Here is a 20941-nt window from a genome sequence, read left to right on the forward strand (position 1 = left end):
GGACGATTTATGCCTAAAACACATGTGTTCCTTGGCGGGCTCCGTGGATTGCTTGCATAGTTAGTGCTGTCTGAGCAATTTGTAACGTTTTCTCTGCCTCGAAGCACCAAGGGCTCCAGAACGGGGGGTTGACCTATATCTCCAGTTTGCTATAATAAACACTGAGGTAACCAAACTCCCTGTGTGCTTTTATTGTCCTTAATTTATCTCTCCTCCTGTGCTCCAGCTGTGTGTGGTGCTTCTGGTTCTTCCCAAGAATGGCGGCAGCTTTCTGCAAGAGAGGAGGATGCTCCTGTGTGCGTGGGGCACAAATCCCTGACCTCCTCCCCCTCTAGATTCAGCTTCTCTCCTACCTCAACACTCGCAGTTATTTAATGCAAACACTTGCTCGACAACAGAAGTGAAAATGAACCAACCCATGTGAAGGTAGTCATCAAGAGAGATTCTGGGAAGACGTCGTGGTTTTTTTGTAGTATGTCCATTCTTACGGTTGCGAATTTATGGAATGTGTCTAAGTGTGTTTCTTCTCTGCATAGTTAAGACCAGGTTTGTTAAGAGTGTTAGTGTCTTATTTTTTATTTATTTTTTTTTTAAATCAGAAACATAAAATTGAAGGAAGATAGCCAAGCTGTTTGGTGCACAAAGATTTTGGTAGGTCTACTTGAAAGTTTTTCTCAGCTGGTCCATCAGTTGTGTTCTGGCCATTTTCTGTGAAATGAACTTTGCCCACAACTGACAAGTATAGAAAATACTGAGCCTGGCCCAAGCAATCAGCACGTTGACTATTTGGGAAAAAAACTCTTAAATGTAAATGTTCTGCTTGGATTACAGTTTATTTAAATTCTCATCTTTTAAGACTGTTAAATAATGTTACTTAAAAACTCTTTTGTAAAGCACCTATTATTAATGCAAGTCTAGGAAGTAGGGCAGGAGTTTCCTGGCATCTTCCCAGCCCCTTATTATTTCGACCTTTCTGCTTTCTCCTCCTAAAGGATACTGAATAATTTGTATATATTCTGTATGAACACTCAGTGAACATACAAATTATTTGGCTTCTTGATTCAGCAAAGATGCCAAAATAGGAGAAGACAGATTTTCTGTCTACTCTTGCTGTAAAAACAATGTAAAAATTTCCCTAGAGACTCACTTTAAGATAACTTCAGAAAGCAATGAGGGTTTCTAGGCCATAATTCTTCCTGTGGTGATCCTTTAGCTTTTTTTGTTGTAATGTGCCAAGAGTTTAGTCTAAATATGTGTTGTTTAATGAGTTCTTGTTTGTATTCAAACTCATGAACCAGTTCAGCTCCCTAGAAAAGAGAGTGTCCTCAGACGCCCTGGGATGCCCTCATGCTTTGTCACCAAAGCCTGCAAAGACAGCTTTTAATTTTTTTTTTTCTTTTGTGCAAGCATACTGTTCTAAGTGGAGCAGGTATCTGTGCTTATAGTTAGGATCACCTTATGTTTTCTGTTATAAGCAATAGGGAAAATACTCTATCATTTTATTACACTGTCATCTTTGAGCTGATGTTTTCCATGCCATGTGTTTGGCACAGCTGGAAAGTTCAGCTAAAATAACTTTGCTGTCTCTCAGGATGAGGCCACTGAAAATACAGTTTTATCTCTGTTTAAAAAAAAAATAAAAATCTCCCACCCTGTTTTGCTGAGATTCTCTAATTCTTTAGGGCAGTGGCTGGGAATTGGTGAGGCTGTGTTACCATGGCAGCCTGCTGTGGCTCCTGCTGTTCTCTGAAATCCCACGGCTGGGTCTGATGTTCCACAGGGGCTGTTAGACGGTCACAGCGCAGCGTGCACTGAGCACAGTCTGTCCTATCAGGCCTCCCCTGCGCTGCTTGGGTGCCCTCCCCATACCGTTAGTCGGGATGCAGCAGCATCTCCAGGGGTGTAGGAATAAAATTTTCCCTCCAATTGCTTCTCCACAAAGAGACTGAGGTATAAACTGGTAGCAGGGAATCTCTCCTGGGCTCTCAGGAACCCCTCTCCTCCTGCCAGCCGTGTGGGCAACGTGAAGGAGCAGTAGGCTGGTCTGGTGCATGGCAAGAGAGCAAAGCAGGACTATTGGAGGTTAAAGGGTGATGGGTGCTGGGGACAGCAGAGAAGGGAAGGGTTTAAAATGAGCAGGGAACTCCTCAAACACTTGCGGCTTTGTTAGATGTGAATAGTTCAGGAACCCTATAGGAGGATGTGTTTTTTCTCCTCTAACAGCTGATCAGCTTACTGGAGCTGCTAGTTGCACTTAGAGGACTGTGCCTCTAAGAGATTTAATTGCTCTATTTGGTGTTTTCTTGAGTTGATATTTTTTTTTAACATATTAAGTTACCATTTAATACTTTTTAAAGAGCTTTATGGTTTTAAAAATCAAGCTGCCAGAAAAGTAAAGAAATAACATTACATTTTCAACATTAATTCAGTTCTCCTGTGCAGATGTTATCTTTAATTATGTAATTACATCCTGGCTCTTTTAGAACACAACCATCTTTCTAGTTGAGAGGGAAGACTGAGATTTAGACTAACTTCTGTAATGCAAGACATTCAGCTTTGCTACGCGTGGTTGCAGAAGCTGTAGAACATGATGTGGATAGGAGAGAGTAAAGAAGACAGAGAGTGGTCTTATGATTACAGAAACTGAGGATTCCTCTTGAGGAGGTGGTTTAGCCTTTAACTGACTGAAGTGATGCTGGGCAAGTTAGGTCAAAGCTCCCCAAACACATTTAAATCTTGTGCGGTGGATATGCAGGAGAGCCGGGCGTTCAGCAGCAGCAGCGTCAATGGAGTTGTACTGTGAGCTTAAATGTTCTAAAAGTTCAGCTTAAGGTGTCTGAAGTAGAGCATCAGAAAGCAGTGGAAGCTGTAGGCATTTGTCTATTTTCTCCCCTGTAAAATGGTGTAATGTATGCCAGATATTGCAGAAATGCTCTAAATATGAAAGTATTGTTTGTAAAACACTTAGATATATGGCGATACAAGAAAAATCTTGTGGGAAAACTAGGAAGTCGCTGTTCACAACAGAAATCCTAAGCTGAAGCTCTGAAGTTGCAGGGCTGTTGTCCCGCTTCAGCGCTTACTAACACGTGAATTTGGCCTTTCAGCCGTGGTGTTCTTTTAATAGATGTTATGTGAGTACGACATTTCATAAACTATGTCATAAAAATAATAGTGAAATAAAGGGGCTGGTCCCTCATGGGAGTAAAATATCCTGTAAATAATGCTGATATTACAGGGCTTATTCTCTTGGGGTTTTTCTGAAACTGTACTACTTTAGATATTTTTTCATTGAAGGATTATTATTATTCACAGACAAAAAAAAAAAACGACAACAGAAACATAAATTATCTAAATCCATTCCTTTTACTAAAAACTTCCATCTTCCCTGAGATATTTCAAAACAGGAATATTTCTTCAAATTTTGGCTCGAAATCTAGCTTACATTTTGAACAAAAGACTGTAGTACAGTCTATCCATCACCCTGTTTGCACATAGTACAAACACATCTTCTGACACACCGTATGTGAGCTATCATTTATGCTTTGACTTATGAAACGCAGTATTCACCAGAATAATCTTCAGGGGTTTTTTTCGTAAGCTCATCTGACATGTTCCAAGTTCCGTTTTCTTCACAGGACAATCTCTTTTTCAGCCACGTTTTGTTATCTTACAACTGCGAACCATATTTTGCTCTCAGTTACACAGATAAAAGCATAGAAATATGTTAAGAAAAAATAGTTCCTTTGCGTTTACAACACAGTATAAAAATAAATTTGCTCTCGTGACTCTGTAGAGCTGGTCTTTGCCTCACACTGCCAAGTCCTGTGAATGGGAAGATGACAGTTGGTGTTAGACCAGTAACACAGGAGCCCTATGTCTGTCTGTAGGTTAGCTGTGGCAGTGAGAGTTATATAGGTCAAATTAAGTTGGAAATTCAGTGGGTCTACTTGTATATGCTCTTCTGGTTTGTTGTTTTTTTTTTTGTAATATACGTTTGCAGGTAAACAGGGCAGAAACTTCCTACTGACAGCCATGGGAAAGAGCACATTGCCGTGCTTGGCAAACTAACCTGGTATGTAACACACCAGTGCCACCCTTATGTCCCAGCTGGCTTTTGTCACCATTGAGGTCACAGCTTTCTGAGCTGGTGTCTGTGGACAGGGCGGCTTCCAGATTTGTGTGTAGCCAGGGTGCCATATAGTTTATATGTCTAGCACAAAGTTTAAAGTCCACAACCACTGCTTGGAATTAAGTTTCCCTTGTCTTGTGGTTATCAAGCCTAAAGAAATTTATCTCTAGCCAATGTGGTGAAGTATTACTGACTCAACTGTACCAATGAGGAAGCACAGTTAGATTCTTACTTTAAAAAAAAAAGCTCTAGTAGTACCATGTATTAAGAGGTGCTTTTGTCTCTATCTTGCTTTGCTGCTCTTTGCCAGTGAAAGCGCTAGATAGAAAATGTGTTTGGGTTTCACACTGAGAAGCATCAGTAAATGTGAAATTTGAGGGGTTTAAAACCTGTCAGGAGTTCTCTTGGATGCTGTGAGGCTGTTGGGAGATGAGGAATACTGGCAGGGGAATGGCCTGGGAAGTTCCAACAATTGGATTTTAGACTTGGTCAGTGGAAGGATATTGCGGGGGGGGGGGGGGCGGGGACAGGGGATGGACACTAAACCCAAAATTGTAAAAGTATCATGTTGTTGGATACTCCAAAAGTTGCATCTCTTTTGGCAGCAGGCAAAGAGAAGATGAGAGGAAAGGCTTGAGCACAATGTGGAATGTTCCTGCGGCAGGCAGAGAGTAAGAGTTTTTCAGTGGGGCAGATAAGAGTGGAAGAAAATTTGAACTCTAGAAACTGAAGATAGGGACATTCAGAACAAGTGATGGCCATCGGAGCCGTTTACAGAGGGTGCTGAGGGGTTCTCTATCGCTTTGAGAAAGTTGGGTAAATACATTTGAAGTGTAGGCTAGTGGGTCTGGCAGTTGACCATCAACCCAGACTGCAGGCTGTTCTCAATTCTAAAAACTCCTTGTTGCTTTGATAATTGGTGTAAATGATGCAACTTCATTTATATCACCACTTGTAGAAGAGCATTTTCTAGGCCTCTGTGTCTACTTGACCGCTGAGAAATGCAGCATTGGCTGATAAGACCTTCCACATCTAATCCAGTTATGCCTGAGCAGAAACCTTTCAAAAGCCTCTGCAAATGAATTGCAGCAGTGCTGCTGTACCCTGTGTTTGTGTGACAGTAAGTGCTTGTGGGTGGCGGGTATAGAATAAACCACATTCCAGCCTAGGTGGAGACTGAAATCCCAGTGAACTATGTGCTCCCAGGCACGGTGAGATCTTGTGACTGGTATGTCATCCTCTGGATTTTTCTTTCGCTCATGCCCTTCTTCCTCTCCATTTCTGGTGTTATGAGAGTTTGAAAGAGCAATAAACTCCTTTTACAACAGGCTTTCTCTCCAGTCTTTTCATCTTTCTTGCTATGCTGCAGCAGAATATTGCGTACACAGACTTTATCCAACTTTATTTTGCACACAGCTGACCTTTGCAATCTCCCTGTCCCCTTCCCATCAGACGTAGAAATCTTCCATAGCAATGCTGCTTGTACTTTTAATCCAGTAGTGTCACAGAGGTACAGAGGAGGCAGTATCCATGTCATCACGATGCAGTAGCATTACCCCTCACTTTGTTTAGTATATTAGAAGTGGTGTTATTCTGTGCGACTCAGCCTGCTTCTAAGTCTTTGTATCTTCTCTTGAGGTGTGCTTCTTGGCTAAGGCTCTGAGTTTCCATATTTTATTTTAGCATATGTTGTGATTCACCCTGGTAAATCTGAGAACAGGAGATGGAAAACTGAATGGAGACAAAAATAGTTTACAACTGCCTGTCCCTATTACCCTTCAGTGTTCTGCAAATGGACAGAATGGGAGATTATAGCTGGATTATCTTGTTCCCGTGGCTGTTAGGTGAGCCCAGCCATTTTTTATCCCTTCATTATAACCTGCCATCTCTGTCATATCTGTACCCATTTATTCCTAGAGTGGTGTCTCCTAAGGGCATATTTCTGCCTCTCTCCCAGGATGAGTTCTACAAGAGACTGGCTTCAAAGCCCTGTCTCATCTGAATTCTTTCTACTTTTTAAGTAGTCTTCTCTAAAGCCTTTAGTGATGTCCTTTACAATTATACCATTTTGAAAACACTCCAAGATTACCCTCAGAGACTTGCTCTTCGGTTATGTTTTCCTGTCTGCCTATCTATGTGCTTATTTCTTCATGCTTTTACTATAAGCTCTTTTTGGCAGCCTGTGGCACTGTGAATGCTGATCTGTGACTGAGGCTCCAGGTGCACAGTAATACCAACAAATAATGAAAGTGGGAACTTAACATGGGGAAACACAGTTTCCAGCCTGGACCCTGTGGTTTCCACCTCGATGGCAGGAGGTGATGAGGTACTGTAGGAACATTGCCGAGGCAGTTTTCAGACTTGCTTTCTGATTTATTATCATTATGATAGTCAGGAAGGGAGGTATTGCATCCTCAGAGGCTCACCCTTGAGCACTGCAAGCTTAGTCATTGTAGCGGAGAATAGGGGATGCCCCTAACCTCAAACTGTGCGTCTGAGCTCCCGAATCTGGCAGGAAAAGCATGCCTTCCCTCCCAGTGCCTGCTGCTCCTCGGGTGGCTGCCTGTCTCCTCCCAGCCTAAACAGGGACAGAGTTCCCTGACGGGAAGTAATTGCTTTGGAAACCTCACTAAACATCTGTGTCCGATCAGACTGAACATCCACACCAGGCATAGCAGCAGCCCGCAGCCGAGCATCAGCAGTAGCGTGGAGCCTTGGAAGGGGCTATGCTCCCAAGGGGGTTACGTCAGGGGAGCAGCCTCCTGGGGCGTGCAGTTGTGGTGGTGCTGTGTTTTTTAGCTTGCCAGTGACAAACTGCAGAACAAAACCACAAAATTTGAGATGTAGCTCAAAACTAGAGTTTGTAGAGCCAAACCACAAGGCTGAGGATTTCAGTAATTATAAGCCAGGAAAACAGTTTTTAGTTCTTTAGCCCTATGTGGGGCTTTGCCAACTTTATAGGTGGAAGTGTGAGAGCTGTGTGTTGAGACTCCACATTTCCCTCTAGAATTGTTTTAGAAACTACAGAGGGAAAACATACCAAAGTGAAAGATTACCCTCAATAATAATCTAAGGGGAACTGCACAGAAAAGTTACAGGGGAGAACACAGAGGAAATAGAAATGAGACAGAAGGGAGAAACCAGAACAATTGTGGAGCTGTGTGGTAGGCGAGGAGAGTGGTCAGGGAAATTGTTTGCATGAATGACAGGAGAAGCAGCCATGCTGAAGGAACCAAAGCGGACAGGCTGTCTTCTCGCCAATGGATAGGATCCACCGAATGGAACTAGCTGAGAGGAGCCCAGGTATGGTCCTAGAAGTTCACACAGCACTGGGAAAATGGGCAACTGTGGTGTGTGTCATTATCTTTCTGAACAGCTCAAGCAACAGCAAAGAATAAAAGTCTCAAGTGTTTGTAATCTTTCTTTTTTTTTCCTCTGTGATATTTTGTATGTGATGTAAAAACCGTGTAAACGCTACTTAAATCCCAGAACTTATGTAGAATCTCCTATGGAGTGTGAGCCCAAACAAAAGGTGACATTTGTTCACTTTAAATAGCTTGCAGACCTTTGATTTGAATTGTTTGCAAAATTTAGGCAGTGCCATATTTAGAATTGCACCTGAAACTATAATTCAACTTACAAATTTATTTTAGTGTCAGGGTCACATGCTATTTTTCCAGGGTGTGCCTGCTTAAACCCACGATAAGATGGTTTAGCTGAATGAGTAGCTGTTCAAGATTTTTGTTTATCATCTTAATTTCTGTGAGACCTGGAGTGTGCTTAATGCAAGTGGAATCTGCAATTATTTTTTTTAATTTTTTTTTAATTATTTTTTTTCCCTCCTTCCATGGAACTGAAAGACCTCTGCCTTACATATGCCTTTAGGAAATTCCAAAGGTTTCATATTTATCCAGTTTTTAATGAATTTTCACAAGGAGGCAAAACTCAGCTGACTTACCAAATCCCTCAAATCCCTTGGTCAAACGGAAGTTGGACTTAATTAATATTTGTAAAGTTGGGGGACAGTGTTCTATTTTTTTTTTTTTTAATGATGAGATCACTCAGTGGCTGAAAATGTTGTATTATAATGGAAAGCGTTAGACCACTTTGACACCAGGCATTCTTGCTAATTCAGCTATGATGAAAGAACATGAGTTTTAATTAGGATTTTTTTCATTCAAGGTCCTGAGAGCACTTTGCCATTGTCGAAATGCAAACTTAAACTCACAGGATCCTTGCCCTGATCAGCAAAAGTTGGGCAGCTTTGAGGGGCAATGTGGGATCAAACCAGAATGATAATGGCATTTAGCCATTTTAGACTGTTGATTTGGATAACAGTGTGCATCCTCGAGTTTGCTGTGTGCCTTTTGTAAGGCCATCTATCAAAGTTTCGTTCTTCAGGATCTGGAATTCAGCACCTAAAGATAACCATGGGATTGTTCCATGAGGAAACCTATGTAAGGTGTTTAGCACCACAGGGCGTGACAGTTGGCAGGAGCCACGTGCCGTACGCGTAGCATGTGAGACACAGCAGGCACAGGCTGAGGCAGAATTACCGTCCTTAGTTACAGGGGTGAACACTGCTGGGCAGGGGAGGCTCCTGATGATTTTGTGGGAGATCACCACAATTTTCAGCAGTGTCTTGAAAGCGACTGCAAAGTCACTGTTAAGCTGCAAACAACCCCAGACTGGTGTAAGTAATGGCTTTCAAAGCATGTGTGGTTTGTGTAGAATGTAATGTCTGCTTCTGTTGCTTGTCGAGGAGATCCCAAGGAAGATGGCTCGTTGCTGCAAGAAGGACGTATTCAGTCAGATTATCCTGCCAGTTAATCTGCTGTTGGTTAGCGGATTAAAATTCCTGCCATCCATCCTCCCTGTGCCTTGCTCAGAATTTTTAACCCAAGCAGAAGTGAAGCTTCAGAATGTAATTGTTCTGTAAGTCCTATGAACAAGGAGCCTCTGGTTGTTTTGAGGGCAGTACACGCTATACCCGCTAACATCTGGACCAACAGCGATGATATAAAGTCCAATGATGTGGCAGAGGGGCAGGAGCCCCTCTCTAGGCAGGGCTGTCTAGCAGGGCAGCAATATTCAAGGCCAATGTTCTCCCACGTTTGCAGGGTGAAGACTTTAATTAAAAAAGAATTTATTGGGAAAACGTAAAGGGCGTACTTAATTGGTTTTTCCCTTGTACCATGAACATGTACAGCCCTTCACAAGACAAGATAGTGCCTTTCTGAGCTTACAGTTAATTCACATGAAACCTAACAGAAGGAAGTAAATTCAGGATAAAGTGGGAAGCACGTGGCTCACACTGAAAGTAGAGCTGTACAGTCATTTTTAGCTCTTTGAATGTTCTTAAAAGCATTTGTTATCTAAGGGTACATCTCGTGGAGGCAGGTAGGAGTGATCACAGCATGTGCTGGAATGCTTAAGCCATTAACCAAACTAGCTGAAGAGCCATTAACCAAACAAACTGAAGTGCCAATAAGAGTGAAGTGATGGCGTGAGGAAGGGTGTGATTCGTGCTGAAGCCCCAGCCTCTCTGTCTTCCTCACACTTGTCATCCAGACTAGCTCAAGTGCATCTGCACCCTTCCAGGATGCACCCTCCCACTGCAACCTTATCCCAGTGCCTTGTGGCAGTGAGCAGGGACAGCAGGAACTGCTGCCAGTAGCGGTTTTTTGTTTTTTTCCTTTAAGAATAATAGCAATCTGCTATCTCTTGTATATTTTGTGTTTGTTGTTTTATCTATCTTTTTTTTCTTCTTCTTCTTCTTCTTTTTGTTACCAGAGTGCCTCTGATGGCTTTTGGAAGTCAGTGGCAACCCGTGTCCCAAGAGAACCTCACGAGATACGTATCCTGAATCCCTACTTCATCCAGGAGGCAGCTTTCAGCTTCATTGGACTGCCTTTCAACAACGGCCTGATGGGCAGAGGGGTAGGTATAAAGTGGAGCAAGCAAAACCGTGGTGAAGGATGAGAGACCAAGCAGCAGAGTAGGCTTACGCGGCTTCCTTTTCCTTTGGGTCTCTGCTGTTGGACACTGAAGGGAAGGGATGTTGACTCGGTTATGGTGGCAGTGCTTAGCCTCCTTAAGACCAAGATCCTTTCTTTCTGGTACCAGGCAATGGTTACAGAGCTCCTTTTCCGGAGGCAACTCTGAGATTTGCAGCACCAGCTGGGTGATTTCCTGTCACCCGCAGCCTGCCAGAAAGGCACTTGTTTGTGTGGGTGGAGGGAGCTCCTTCCCAAAGGGAAGAAGGAGCCCTGCTCTCTGCACCCTCAGCCCATCTGGATATGGTGCAGGTCTCCCTAAAGGTCATGCTACTATTTTACAATTTGCTGTCTTCATGGAGACTGCAGCCTAAAATCACTGATACCACGCTGCTCATCCTGTATTCCAGGCTTACAGTAGAAGAGGGTAAAGGTTTGCTTTATGAGGCCTTTGGTAAGAAATTCTGATCTTACAGTCACAAGTTTTAGATGTAAAAGCTTACAAAAGAAAACAATGTAAAACAGAATTTTAGGTCTCCGTTATTAATAAAATACCTCCATGGTCATTCTAGTATCTCTCACCCCCAGTGCAGCTTGTTTGGAGTGTTAGTGTGGAGTAGGTGGTGACTTGGGTTTTCTGGATTATCTCACACTGCACACTGTCCTCAGAACCTATTTATATTTGCTCTACCTAATATATCAACCATTAGAGAAAGTATTACTTGTGTGTGCGGGTTACTCATCTACACGTGTGATATAATTGTTGATAGAGACCACACGTGACATTTTTGGGCACGTTAGCACAGCTGACAAACCCAGAGAGAAGCACTTTTTCTGGACAAGGTCTGCTTGCTCTGCCCCTGGCATTGTCCTTCCATTGTTATCAGTACAGATTTGCCATGTTACAGCATGGATGTGGACTAGACAGAATAGTATCTCATTTTCCATGCTCTAATTATATCCTGAAGTCTTCAGAAATGTTAGAGATGTTTGTTTTGTGCAGATCAGAAGGCTGGGTGCCTGGAGGTAAGAAATTCACTTCTTAAAATGCGGTGTGCAAGATGTGCAGACAGATTCAGCGACACAGAATAGTTCTTTTGTGAAATGTATTGCTGCAAGTGCACATACAGAAGCTGTCAAGTGGTTCTGGGAACACTGGATTTTTGCTCCATACGCTGAAGGTATCTTAACCCAAATATTCCCGTCAGCTACAAAGTAACTTACTTCACCTCTCTGCATTCTCCAGAACTTATCCTTAGAAGGATGTGGTCTTGACTTGCTTCCAGAAAATCAGGACTGCTGCCCCAATGAAAGACAGAAATCATGAGACTTTTCCCTTTATTTTCTGCAGATTTGTTTTTTATTTTTAAACACGTTATTTTAATACACAAGATATTACTTAAGCTGAGAGGAGAAGAGAGAATCCGGAAATGAAAATGCTGTGAACTGAAGTTTATGAGGTTTTGATAGGTTGTTTAACACACATCAGATTTGGAAATGAAGGCATCTTAATTGAAACCTGATGTTTCGCTTCATGAAAGTCCATTTAAGCATTTAAAAATAGTTTATGGAGCTTTAAGGCAAGCAGTCTTTGCCCATGACCCCTGCTAGATTATGTAAATTGTAGTTCATTCCTTCAGATGGGGCAGCAGGATCTCTGCAGGTGCATCTCTGAGACCGAGACGTTAATATACTCTGTGCTGTCTGTGCAAGAACACTCTAATATAGTGATTCTGTGAGAATTTAAAAACAGGGAGAGAGTATTTCTAGTAGGTACAAATTTTACTGCAGACATCAACTATGCACTGCTGTCACGGAGCTACTGGGACTTCATGCTTTAGTGGATACTGCTGCATCAGTGCAAATGCTTCAATGGAAGCTACTGCTGACATTGTAAAAAGGGAGGAAGAGTCTGAGTAGGGTCCCGGTGATACAAATTTGCTACAGACCTTTTTTTCACTGAGACTTTAAATGGGAAGAGTGAAAATGAGAGCCTGTAGACCAAGAATTCAACTCTTGTTAATTTGAGAAGGATACAGCAAGAGGAACGAGGCAGCTAGAGCAAGGAGAACTGCTCCACAAGGGACAGTGTGACCCAGCAGCCACAGAACGTAGCTGGTTGGGTTCAGGGACGTGTTTTAGAGATGTGGGACAGCCTGGGAATCTTTACTGAGGAAAGAAGCACATGAAGATGGAAAAGGAAAATGCTGAGGTCTAGTAAGCAAAAGCACAGCAAACAGTTTGTGTCCTGAGTTTCTCCTGAGGAATGGGGATGGGGGCAGATTGGTGCTGCCGTGCTGCAGTGTGCTGTGATATGCTGGTCCGGCTACATACAGGAGGATCAAGGCTGGGGTTGCCTTACTAATCAAGGCCAAAACGAAATCCTCATAAAGAGCAGTAATATTCCACTCTTCTTTGGTTCTGATGCCTAAATAAACTTCAGTGCTTCTCTTGCACACCACATATGGTAACAATGTGCTGCCAATTAACTGTGTAATTTGGAGGCTTTTCCAGCAAGGTTGAGGAGAGCTAGTAAAATAGTTTGGGGCTGATCTGAAAGCGTTTTTCCCAGGATTCAATAAAGGGTGAATGTAGTAACATCCTCTGCTTTGATAATATAATTTGGGACAGATGGTTCTGATGCACAACTCAGATGGTGCATTTTGGTTGCACTTGTGGCATTAGTAGCCACAAGTCTGAGCAAGAAGCAAAACTGGTCACACACAACGAACAGCGACTTCTCTCTGGGACCGGTAAAGCTTTTCAGAAGTTTCTTCAGTCGGTTTACTGAAGTCTTAAGAAGAGGGAGAGCTGTTTCCTACTGCATGTGGTCTTGGGATAAGGTGATGATAAAGAAAAACTTTAGCTGAGGATCCTAGCAATGTCTGGGGAAAGTTAAGTGTTAATGGCTGAAGATGGTTTAGCATGGAAGAAACAAGCTAGTAAAGATTTATCTCTTTAATTAAAGAATCCTCTTAAGGAGTGGATGCAGGCTTGGCTGTCTCATTGGCCAAAGATGTATCTATGTGATTTACGTTTAGGTGGAAGTTTTGTGCATGCAGGTCTTTTGGGCTTAAAACCAGACATCACTGGTACTGCAGCTGGTGATTCAGGCATGCGATAACCTACTTTACACTGCAGACAGCTTACAGGGGGGCGAGCATGAACATCAGTTCAGAGGCATCATTGCCTGTTGCATGTACAACACAAGGGATGGTTATTTCTGTGGTGCCTTTTGCTGTGTAGTGAATAGTACTGTCCACTCAGTAGCACTCGGAGCCATTGTAACAGAGGCTTTGTGCCTCCTCTGGGAGCTCTGAGGGTGATGTGAGGTGGCCAGGAGAAAATTTCAGACGGTACACATTGTCAGGACTCTGAGGACTCCAGTGCAGACTGTGGTCTTTGTTTCTCTCTCTCTCTGCTGGTGCTGTGTATCTATGGAACTGCTTATGATTTAACTTCTTATGAGCTTAAGCTCTGCTGCTCAAAACTGTAAGCCTTTGGTTTGTTCGTGTGCTGAAAATGGCTGGATCTATAGACTCCTTAGTAAAGTGATAAAGCATCCTCCTCTGGACTTCACCCAGCCTCAGCACCAACTTGGGGAAGGAGGAGCCATGTGCGGGAGGTGTTATCAGGCTGGGTCAGGCGCCCTGCCATGGATTAGCACCTCCGCAGAGTGCTGACAGCCCACAGGCACTGGAATATTAACCTCTGATGCTGGTGCGTTAGCATGTCCTGCCCTTTGGCTTCTCTGTGCTGATATGTGGTTTTGCCTGTGGGCAAGCAGCCTTTCTGGAGATGTCAAAGATGATCCTTTTTGCTCTTTAGGCAGCTTTTCAGCTCCCCTGGCTGGTCATAATGACCCTTTCTCTCACCAGTACCAAGCTGCCCTGGTCTCAGCAAGCTTTGTCTCCTGGGCTGTTCTCGCTGGATGGTCACTGTGTGAAGGCTGCATCTTGGGACTTGTTGAGTCTTCATGGAGTAGAAGAGAGGTGGGGAATGGCAGAAGCAGAGCAGTCTGTCACCTCATCCTTACAGTTGTGTGCTTCTCCTTTTTTTTTCACTCTGACATCATCTTCTAGGGCAGGTGGAGGGACAGATAAAGGGCCACTGCAGCTGCAGTCAGTTAAATACAGAGACTTTTTGTCGTCATTAAACTTTGGGTTTGCAAGACAGCACGTCTGCTTCATGGTCTGGACTGTTCAATCCATTATCACTGCAGTGTAATCAGTCCATGAGCTGCTGGGGAATGGACACTCAGACAACACATTATAGGGTAGCAGGTAAATGCATACCAACCACTTCTCAGTAAATGCCCTACCACGTGCTTCTGCACGTGATAGATGCAGAGTAACTAAGTGGAGTTTACTTTTCAATGAAAGAGTAGGCCATGAACTCCTAGTTCTGGAGGCTCTGTCTCGCTTACAGCAAGGGCTTACAGGGGAGGTGAAGGAAAAGTGTTGGAGGTGCTCTGCTTTGTCTTTTGAAGCCCAGTATTACAGCTCATTATGTGCATGGATGGAGTTGGCTATGGGAGCACCTTACAGGCACACTTTACTTACAGACTGTAAGCTCCTGTGACATGGACCACTCTGCAGAATTCCAGGCATTTGTTTCACAATAAATAATGCTAAATTGCTTTTTATGCCATGTTTCCAAACTTAGCCGCTGTGGGAAGCAAAGCGTAGGTTTGAAGTTGTTCCTATACAAACATAAATAACAAAAAGAAAATCCAGTGACTGTTGTGTATAGTGTGTGATGGCTATTATAGTTTTGTTCTGTATTTCTTTTGTTTTCACTTTATTACTCTTAGATGATCAGGTCTGTAGCTGCTAAAACTAAGGTAGCCATTTTTCCTAGGTGAGCAATTCTTCAAGTTTTCCCTCAAACTGATATAGTAGTCAAACCAATTTGAATATCTAGTTGCATTACTGTTTTTAGGGAACTTACTCTTTAGCAATGCTTACCCTTTTAGTGAAAAAGGTAACGATTGGAATAGTCTGAACAATCCGATATGTCTTACCCTGAGCTAAGTAAAATCCCATAAATAACTGAAATTCATTTAACATATTAAGGGAGTCAAATATTTCTAAAAGCAGATTTACAGCAGTCATTTCCTTCCAGTCCAGCAGCCTGTGACACAGGAATGACCCAGACATGCAATGAAAAGCAGTGAGAGCTTTTCACGTGCACCAAGCAAAGAGCAGTTACGGTCCCCTGGTTCAGTTGCCAGCACTGGATCTCCAGCGTAAGCCTGCGAGGTGATGCTCAGCCTCCATTAAGTCCAAAGAAGGGCTGGTGTTCGTTTCTGCTGACTGACTACTTGTGTGAGTAGAAGTGGAAGATGAAACAGCAGTGTCTTGAGGGGAAGCCTTTTATCTTTCCCCTTGCAGCAGAAAACAGTGTGGGAGCAGTTAGGAGAACCTGTCCTGTTTCTGTCTCTACTGCTAAAAGCGGTTTTGGTCCCCTGACCTGGTGGTGCAGACTGGCTGTGTTTTCACCACACAGAGCTTGCGGTACTGACACAGTACAAGACCAGAGATCTTTGCCTCTTTTGTCTTTTTGCTTTTCTCACCCAGGATCTACCATGCCTGTGCTCACCTCACCTACAGAGGACATGTGCCAGCGAGCCCCTGGTAAGAGCTACGCTCCAGATGCACAGACAGCCTTTGCCCAGCACTGCTGCCGTGACGTGTCACTCACTGCTGCTTCTGTTTGTCAGACAACCTTTTGGTGTCGTCTCTGGCTCGTCTGTCAGTCTGCTGCGTTCTCTCAAATGGGACCAGGCAAAGGGCTGATCCCTGGGGAGAATTATATTAGATATTACATTTTCCAGATGTTTGGGCTTAGACAAGCAGGCCATGCTTGGACATGGGGACTGTCAGTTCAGGCCACGTTATCCAGGGAGATTGCCCTTGCAGTTGTTTACCAGTGCTGGAGAGGGGATGCTGAGCCTGGTACACACAATGAGCCCCAGCTGGAACAGAAACCTGTGAGACATAGCAGGAGGTACAGAGCTTGCAAGGCCAAGTTCAAGGCTTGTGGCAGGGAACTAGCAGGGAGAGAGGACTGCCAATGCTTTCTGGCGTCTTGCCATTCCCAGCTCTCCCTGATTGCTGGGCACTAGTACAGGTCAGGAACTCATCATGGCCACATCTGGAGCAGTAATCCTGCTGGGCCGCTCCAGGTACCCACATGCTGTGGTCTAGCCTACACCGGCCAGTCCTTGTGCAGCTGGGAAGGTTCCTGCCTTTGCACTGGCCACCATTGAGCTGCCATTCTTCAACCATTTGTTGAAAGCAGCCTTGCTTGGTGGTGCAGGAATACCCAGGCACATGGAGGGCCATGAGCAGGAAAACAGACTTTGAGCTGGTCCAACTGCAGATTATTATTCCTGAGGTGGGATGTTGAGATTTGGGGATTTGTCCTTAGCAATGGTCTAGCCTAACAAGAGGCCTGTTCAGTTGTTTGAGAGAGTTTTATTTTCATAACTCAACACAAGAGGTGTGGTGGTTGCTTTGGTATGTCTTTGGGGCACGGCACAAGGGTGTGTGTGGTGAGGTAGCACTGACGCATTGTGCAGGGCACAGCAAGCCAGGTTTGGCACAGCCATGACCATGATGCCTAACTTCTTTTGGAGTAACCTGTCCCCTAACTTGCCCCAAAGGTCGTACGTGGTTCATTAGGTCCAGATTAGAGCTTAACAGGAAACTAATTTATATGCCTGTGTACAATCAGGCAAGCTTGGAAGCTGTGTAGATGCAGCCAAAGAATAATTATAACCATTTATTCTCTCTGATACACATCCTCTCTCATTTGCTACTTCTCTGCTGAGAGGAGAGGTGAGCCCTTTCCCCTGGATGTGGAGAATGCTGCTTCTCGGCAGCACAGCCTGGGACACATCCATAAATCCTGCAGGGCCTTCTCTTTCCTGTGCCACAAGCTGGACATGAGACAGCGCTTCAGTTTCAGCCGCAGCTCAGCAGGCTGTCACAGGAGGAAACTGCTCAGTTTCTACAGTTGAAACTGAATCAGGACCAAAGCACTGTATTGGAGTTAACCGGCAGTCATGCTTCTTTTATACTTCTGTTCAAACTGGCTCCTTTTTTTAAAAGTCTCTCTAATTCCCCAGTTGCTGTTTAATCTGTCCGATGGTTCCTGCTTCTTTAACATAAACTGTTTGGAGCAAATGCCCAGTTATGTGTATTTGATCCAGGCAGATGTGGGTGTGCACACAGTTTGTGCTCATGTTCTTCTCTTAGCAGGTGCTGTTATCCACGCATTTACTCAGGGTGGGCTCTGCAAGCACCCCCATGCTGCCCTAACAATTACTGTCCTCAGTGAATAGCACAGGTAATAATTTCAGTGTTTTCTAGGTGGTCCTCTCTAGCCCACAGAGTTCTGACTGCAGCAGTGGGAGACGAGGCTGCGCCTCAGCAGTGACGGTGTGAACGGCCGCAGATCTCGGTCTTTGAGGAGGACTCATGCACTAGGCTGTAGCTACCGTAGTAATGGAGGGTGCTAACATACATAAGGCATAATTTAATTTAAAACTGCTGTCAGATCATCAGTTTCTGAATGTGATTTCAGAGCAACACACAAATATTTTGCTAAGGACACCATGTGAATTTCTGATAGTTGTAGACACCAAAACAGATGCATCTACTACAGCCTGAAAGGTTGGGAAGTCTTTGGTAGTCTTTGGTATTTTAGTCATTTTTGAGAGAGGAACAGGAGGTACTGAGATACTGGCATGTCAGGACCTACTGAAGAACAGAAGCAGATGAGAAAATTATTTCCTTCTTTTCCATAAAGGCCATTGGAAGTATTGTACATAGAATAAAGTCAAGCAGATATTTGGTGACCAAAGGAAAGTTCACTTTTGGTTTCTGTAGTCTGTTATTCTCTCGACAGAAAGAAGAATATGCTTGAAAGAAAGTTGTGGTGGTTTGGCAGTCCTCCCATAAGGTTGGGTAGTATGATTAATTCTCTGTGGTTTGTAAGACTCGCATTAGAAAGTTAGCTCTTAAATGTTAACTTGGCCAGTGAAATTCCCTCCAGGCAAAGACCCTGTGTCTCCCTTGAGCTGTACCGTGGGAATGGGCGCAGTGCAACTGCGGGTGGTGTTAACGCCATCATATTCCCAACGACACGTTCTCAAGGACGTAACCATTTACTCACTATGTTTTGGACACTGTAACTACAGCTGAGGGAAGGGTTTTGTGGCGAGTCCGCTTACCAGCTGATGCAATTCCAGTGACAGCCAAATGTCATCTCCTATGTAAAACATAAAGCTGAGAATATCTGAATTTGAACTGCCATGCCTGGAAGACAGGATGTTCTTGCATATTTTGAAATTCAGGGAAATTTTCTTATCCTTTCCTAATAAACATTTTCCAGTTGTTTTTAAATCCCTCCTTGATGTTTTATGGCTACCGGTGAATTAACAAGTAACTAAAGTAACCAGAATAAAACCAATATTGTGTATGTTGAGCATCAATTGAAATTAAGCAGTGAGAACAAAATGATTCTACTGTTTTTCCTGACATCTAGAGCTGGCACAGGAGGCCGTAGTAACGTCTTTTCATTTCTGATGTGCACTGTTACAGTTGCACTGCAAATATTTGAATTTATTGTCTCCCTGATTTAGCCATAAGCAGTTTTTGCACGTTTGTCTTCAGATTAGTGTAATTCCAGTGCACTGTAGTGGAGTTCTCCATAGCACGTGGGTTGTGCTCCCAGCTCTGCACATCTCAGCTAGGGTATAGGTAGCATTCTTTGCTTGGAAGATGTTGGTCATAGGACTGGTCAATCAGAAGTGAGCAAGGTAGTGCTCTGCCAAAAGCTGGTTCCTTTGAATGAGAGGCAGAAACTCAAAACATTGTGTTCCCAGTCTGTTGCCAACATCAGGTGAAATGCAATAGCATTGCTGACTAGTTCAGGGTAAACCATTCTAAATGCAAAATATAAGCATGCAGTTGGTTTCTACATCTCAGCTAAAGAGGCTGTCACCCTTGTTGACTGTCTGAGCATGTCCTCTAAATTCGTGATGCTTTTGATACAACCGGTGTTGGATGCTCTACAAATGAAGATAAGATGTGTGGGTGGATTTCTGAGCCTCTCCCTAGCCCCTGCAGTAAAGCTACCTCTGGATTCATCTGGCTGAAGGGGAGCTGGAAGAGTCTGTGAGCTGGGGTTTTAGACTGGAAACACTCATCTGTCACAGCGGTCATGTTCACGTGAATGCACAAGAGAAGTGGCAGCCGTACAGCACTGCTGTCACAGGGCCTCGGCAGTAGCCCCGTAAAATGGGAAGGGCTGAGGTGGGGTGCTATTGACCCTGCAAACTGGCATTGGGCAGCTGATGTGCATATATAGCCGAATACTCTGTTCCTGATTTTCTGCTTAGTAGCATCAGTGCCCCTATGAGCAGAGACAATAAGAGGAAATCTTTGATTATAGAAATGGCAACCTGCTAATGACTTCCATTCCTGCTTTCTCTCCTCTCAGAACATCCCCACCTTGGGAAGCGTAGCAATAACCATGGCGCTCCACAACTGTGATGAGGTGGCGGTAGCTGGGTTTGGCTATGACATGAGTTCACCCAATGCACCACTGCACTACTATGAGAACATCAAGATGTCTGCCATCAAAGAGGTAGGGAGCTCCTGCCGAGCACATCTTCCTCCCAAGCCTGCCGACTGCCCCGACTCCCGAGCCTGACTGGGATGGTGATGTCAACTCACAGCTTTCCTGTATGGGTCAAAACACAGCTCCACCCATGCATTTGCCTGTAAAATTCTAGACATTCTCCCAAGCGCAATGTGTGTTAAAAATCATTATTTCTGCTGGGAAAAGTTCTATGGAATGTGTGTATAATGTGATTCCTTCTTTGAGCAGCAGGGAAAGGATTCACAGAAGTGTTAACTCAAGTAAGGTGAAAGGGAGCAATTCTGCTCTAGGGTTGAAGAGATGTCACACCTCCTGCTTTTTGATCCGTTGTATTGCTCTCTAATCCGTAGGCTTCTTTTGCTAGATGATCCCCTTCTCAGCCCCTGTGAAATGTGGGGGAGGTGAGATTAGCCTGTGCACATTAGCTCTCAGCTGACTGTTCAGCAGCAGTTAGCTAGTGTAAACACATCACAGCTCTGCAGAGACTGCTCTTGAAAGCCAGATCTACATTAGAAAGATTTTCTGGTACTATCACAGTGAGATGAACAGCAGTTTTAGAGGAGTGGAAGCTCTTGTGTTGGTATAATGCAGCAGTATAAAGCCACTCTTTCATGTCTGTCCGTTTCCTGTACCAAACTAGAGCAAACTTGGACACTGGTCAAAGCTTCTGTAGTGGGAAAGTTTGCTCCTTTTTGGGTAGAGCTCAGTCTTTCTCAGCACAGATGTGGCCTGGGTCTTTCTAAGATTGCGTCCCCCTCTTCACTGGCTCCTAGGTAGGGAAACTTTCTCCATCCTACTCCACATTGTGAAAAGTTGTATTGTTCATGGACAGTCCTGGCACTTGGCATTTGTTCCCCTCGAGCGTTTTGCTATTGATCCAGGCCAGAAGGGAAGCTGGGAAATTGTGTTTTTCCAAATCACAAGATTGTACATGTCTTAGACTCTCACAGGCTGCAGGCTGCATGACCCTAGGCAAATTGAGAGGAATTAGAAATCAATTATTAGTCAGCTTGAGAAATGAGAAGATTATATCTAATTATCAGAGTAATGAGGTTTTGGAACAATCTCTCAGCAGAGGGCAAGAAAACAAACTGAGTTTGGGAAAAAAACTGCAAGGAGGTCCCTAAAATATCAAGGGACT

At 43.9% G+C, this 20941-nt stretch overlaps 1 protein-coding gene across 10 annotated transcripts in view; it reads left to right on the plus strand.

The window, feature by feature from the left end:
- The window catches only part of ST3GAL3 (ST3 beta-galactoside alpha-2,3-sialyltransferase 3), a 181821-nt gene that overhangs the window by 148616 nt on the left and 12264 nt on the right, over positions 1–20941 (plus strand). For 8 of the 10 annotated variants that reach the window (XM_086753779.1, XM_086753782.1, XM_086753785.1 and 5 more), the window contains 2 exons: positions 9926–10072; positions 19639–19785. In XM_086753779.1, the coding sequence (XP_086609905.1) occupies positions 9926–10072; positions 19639–19785 (294 nt within the window). Of the gene's footprint in view, positions 1–9925; positions 10073–15707; positions 15821–19638; positions 19786–20941 lie in introns of all 10 variants that reach the window. The other 2 variants (XR_015259235.1, XM_086753784.1) reach the window with 2 other exon arrangements.

This window comes from Chlamydotis macqueenii, chromosome 8 (assembly GCF_036417535.1).
Source record: "Chlamydotis macqueenii isolate bChlMac1 chromosome 8, bChlMac1.mat, whole genome shotgun sequence".
Taxonomy (NCBI): Eukaryota; Metazoa; Chordata; class Aves; order Otidiformes; family Otididae; genus Chlamydotis; species Chlamydotis macqueenii.